The sequence below is a fragment of the Melanaphis sacchari genome, unplaced genomic scaffold (assembly GCF_002803265.2).
Source record: "Melanaphis sacchari strain LSU unplaced genomic scaffold, SCAv2.0 Contig919_pilon_pilon, whole genome shotgun sequence".
Lineage (NCBI taxonomy): Eukaryota > Metazoa > Arthropoda > Insecta > Hemiptera > Aphididae > Melanaphis > Melanaphis sacchari.
In genome coordinates, this window is record NW_020271648.1 from 1 (window position 1) to 4,543 (window position 4,543).

General features: G+C 35.8%; 2 protein-coding genes across 2 annotated transcripts; both read left to right on the forward strand.

Annotated features, from left to right (window-relative positions):
* Window positions 1-164: 164 nt before the first annotated feature.
* Window positions 165-2,641, forward strand: LOC112602817. Its single transcript, XM_025351140.1, has 3 exons — window positions 165-2,406; window positions 2,471-2,564; window positions 2,638-2,641. Exons 1-3 carry the CDS (start codon window positions 243-245, stop codon window positions 2,639-2,641), a joined length of 2,262 nt encoding a protein of 753 aa, XP_025206925.1. The 5' UTR covers window positions 165-242.
* Window positions 2,642-2,660: 19 nt separating this feature from the next.
* LOC112602816 lies at window positions 2,661-4,308 on the forward strand. Its single transcript, XM_025351139.1, has 6 exons — window positions 2,661-2,948; window positions 3,009-3,141; window positions 3,198-3,374; window positions 3,430-3,534; window positions 3,604-4,120; window positions 4,182-4,308. The coding sequence occupies exons 1-6, from the start codon at window positions 2,661-2,663 to the stop codon at window positions 4,306-4,308; spliced, it is 1,347 nt and encodes a 448-aa protein (XP_025206924.1).
* Window positions 4,309-4,543: the final 235 nt, after the last annotated feature.

Sequence of the window (4,543 nt, forward strand, 5' to 3'; positions counted from 1 at the left end):
GATATAATTTTCAAAGATTCGTATAAATCATAAATTTTATTTATATGCTGGTGGGTTGCACCGTTTGATAGACTTAATTTTAAACGATACATAACATTTTTATACTATTATAAGAAAATCAGTTTCTCTTTAGATTTATTAGGGGTTTTTATTTTTAAGACTCTTATACAACTACGGGCGTAAACGGTAAACGAGTTTCCACCGCCAACACCACTTCGGCTGCTAGAGCGAAAAAAGCACGCATGGATATGGCGAAGTCCCCCGGGTTAGTTGAAATTTCATCGTCAGCGGGTCGAAAAATCATTTGGTATTTCGCAAAAAATTTAAATAATGTTAAAAATTATACCGACTTTCTACGTCCTCTTGCACCGGCTCTGGCAGACATGTTGAAAAATAACGTGCAGCAACATCCAATAAAATTTAACTTGAAGCTCGAGGCTACTTATAACCGATCAAACGTACCCAATTCGTCCGAAAATAGGGCGTTTAAAACATCAGCAGTTGAAGTTTTTTCGGAAAGTAACATTCCTGAGATTATTGAAAGGGCTTATATAAAGTTATTGGTCGAGGAAGAAGCTTATACTAGCAGAGGAAGCGGGTTTACCCTGGAATCTATAGATGGGCTATTGTTGACCGTGTACAAATACACGCCGATGGACGGGTCGTCATACATACCACTGCCTGCGTATATCGATAAAAAGAAGGGTACAATTAACCCTCAAAACAGCGATCAAGAATGTTTCAAGTGGGCGATACTAGCGCGGTATGTGACAGGGCCGTCGGTATACCGTATAGGAGAAAATTATAGACAACATGAGGACAAACACAATTTCAATGGTATATCGTTCCCAACGCCATTATCCGACGTTCAGAAATTCGAATATAATAACCCGACTGTCTCTGTGAATGTATATGGGTTAGACAAAAAGTTTCAGCCACCGCGTAAATATCCGACGTATGAGGTGTACCCGCTACGTGTCGTTGATGAGGAGAAAGCCAACCACTTTGATCTGTTGTTGGTAGCAGACGAGAGCGGGTCGCATTACATCTACATCTCGAATTTATCCCGCCTTATACGCTCTCAAAAGACTGGACATAAAGAGAGTGTCGTATTTTGTAAAAGGTGCTTTACCAGCTTTGACAATCAAAGATATAAATATAAATTGAATGGGCGTGACGCGTTAACTCAGCATAAGCTTATATGCGGTGCACATAAGCCAATATTACCGGTGATGCCGAAAGAAGGTGAGTGTCTGCAATTTGAAGCATGGAGAAACACTCAGAGGCATCCTATAGTGATATATGCAGATTTCGAAACTATACTGATGAAGATGGATGATAAGAATGAGGGAAATACAAAAATAATGCACAGACATGAAGCGATGAGTTATGGACTCATTGTGAAGGCGAGCGACGACGTACCGTTAGAGTTGATGGAGGAGCATGAGATAACGACAGAACCAGTGATATACAGAGGAAGCGAGAGTAAGACGGACGTGGCGAAACATTTTATTGAAACAGTGACCGAGTTGACGATAAAAATTGAAAAATTATTGAAGACCAATAAACCTATAGTTTTCACGGATGAACAACGGCAGTCACATAATGCATGTACAGCTTGTAATTTATGCAAAACAACCTTTACATACGATAACCATAAGGTTGCAGATCATTGTCATCTCTCTGGAAAATACCGACAAGCTCTATGTAATACCTGCAACCTCAAGCTTCAAGCACCAAAATTTGTCCCTATATTTTTCCATAACTTATCCAATTATGACGCGCACCTAATAGTAACAGAACTGGGTCACGACACGCAAGCTATTAACGTTATTCCTAATAGCGAGGAGAAATATATATCTTTCTCGAAATACGTATCAAATACATTCAGCATGCGTTTCATAGACACGTTTAGATTCATGGCATCAAGTTTATCTTCACTGTCCAAAAATCTTGTAACACCGGGACTGGAGAACTTTAGAGAAACCGCTAAAGTTTTTAATAAAGTCGATATGTCGCTCGTGACTCGGAAGGGGGTGTACCCGTACGAGTATACAGATAGTTGGAGCCGGTTGGATGAAGAGAGACTACCGAGGAAGAGTGACTTTTATAGCACGTTAAACGAGTCGGGAATAAAGGAAGAGGAATATACGCATGCAAAGGAGGTCTGGGACCACTTCGGTTGCAAGACATTGGGCGAGTACAGTGATCTGTATTTGAAAATCGACGTGTTGCTGCTGGCGGACGTCTTTGAAAATTTTCGTGATGTCTGCATAAAGACATACAACTTGGACGCGGTGTATTATTTTACTGCACCAGGATTGAGTTTTGACGCGATGTTGAAGTTTACCAGGAAAAAGTTGGAGCTGTTGAGTGATTACGATATGTTATTAATGTATGAGAATGGTTAGTATATCAATATAGTTTTAAAAATTGCATGTATAATAATAATCTTGTATATTTTTCATAGGTATTCGTGGTGGATTAGTGCAGGCAAGCATGAGACATGCCAAAGCGAATAATATAAAGACCCCAGACTACGACGAAACTAAGGAGAAATCGTGGTTGATATACCAGGACTGTAAATATATTTATTTATTTATTTATTTATTCATTTTTCAAACTTAAACTTTACAGGTAATAATCTCTATGGCTGGGCTATGTGTCAGTATATGCCATACGGTGACTTCAATTGGGTTGAATCCAACTTGAACGGACTGAGTGAGATGTCGCCAACGTCAAACAAAGGTCGAGTATATGAAATTGATGTATCATACCCACAACATTTACATGATAAACATAATGACCTGCCTTTCCTGCCACAAAACGGTATACCACCAGGCTCAAAGGTGAAAAAATTAATGTCAACGTTTCAGCAGAAGAAAAATTATATTATACATTACCGGAACCTACAGCAGGCAATTAAAAATGGGTTAATAGTTGAAAAAGTAAATATTTTTATTTTACAAGATTTAAACAGATTTTTAACATTATATCTTAATTTATAGGTGCATAGAGTTTTAGAATTTAGTCAGTCTGCATGGTTGGCTGATTATATTAACTTAAACACAGAGATGAGGAAGAAGGCACAGAACGACTTTGAGAAAGACTTTTTCAAATTAATGAACAATGCGGTATTTGGTATGTTACTTTACTTAATCCAATTTAACTATATTACCAACAGTTTCTTTTTTCAGGGAAGACTATGCAATCGAAAAGGAAGGAAATGAAGATGGAGTTGGTGTCGTGTGAGAGACGATTACAAAAACTTATTAATAAGACGACATTTAAACATGCTACCAACTATAACGAAAACCTGAACGCGGTGGCACTAGAAAACAAAATAATCAAATTTGATAAGCCTATATATATTGGTAAAATTTACTTAACATTTTCATACTATTACATTTATTAACATATTTTGTATAGGATTTGCTGTTCTTGACATTTCCAAGACGAAAATGTACGATTATCACTACAACGTAATGCAGAAGCACTATGGTGATAATATCAAACTTATGTATACTGATACTGGTAAACATATAAAAAAAAAAAAACTAATTTCAAGTATATACATTAAATAAATATTAATTATTATTTCAGATTCGTTGGTATACCATATTAAAACTGAAGATTTTTACAAAGACTTGATTGAGAATCCCAACTTGATGGATAGATTAGACACGTCGGACTTGCCTCCTATCCATCCATGCTACACTACAGCTAGGAAGAAGGTGCCCGGGTTCTTCTCTGATGAAGCAAAAGGTCATATAATGACAGAGTTTTGTGCACTACGTGCAAAATCATACGCGTACAACATATATACAGGAGAAGAGGATGAGCAGAAAGATAAAGATGACAGAGTTGGAGGAGAAAACATAAAGGCGAAGGGTGTAAGACAGCATGTGGTTAAAAACCATATGACGTTGGAGGATCATGTTAAGTGTTTGTTCGGAGATGAAAGTCTTGATAAATATACAGAAAATGTCTCCATACGCTCCTTTAAACACCAGCTAATGACAATCAAAACAAATAAATTGACATACAACAACTACGATGACAAAAGAGTGGTGCTAGGCGATAAAATACATACACTGGCTCACGGTCATTATAGTTTAGAGTATGTTTTTAAATTATTCTATATTTTTTAAATTATTTTACTTATATTTATAATTTTATAGGTATGATAACGAGCAGATTGTTGATTGGCCAGATCATGAGTTTACTGTAGACGTTACTGGGCGTGAGTGGGAGGAATCGGATAAAGATTTAATGAGATTACTTCTAATGGAATGCATGTCCAAATAATTAAATACTATGTATATTTTTTTTTTTTTGTTATGTATTGTAAATACCATGTATATATATACTTTATTATATATTAATGTTATCTATAACCATTTATTGAAAAATTTAGGTTACCTATGTAAAATAAAAAAACCAATGTTAAAATATTATTTTGTTTATTAAATAAAATGTACATACATTCACAATTTTTAAGAATTATTTATAAACCATTTTCTTATAGCAAAAACTTTATAAA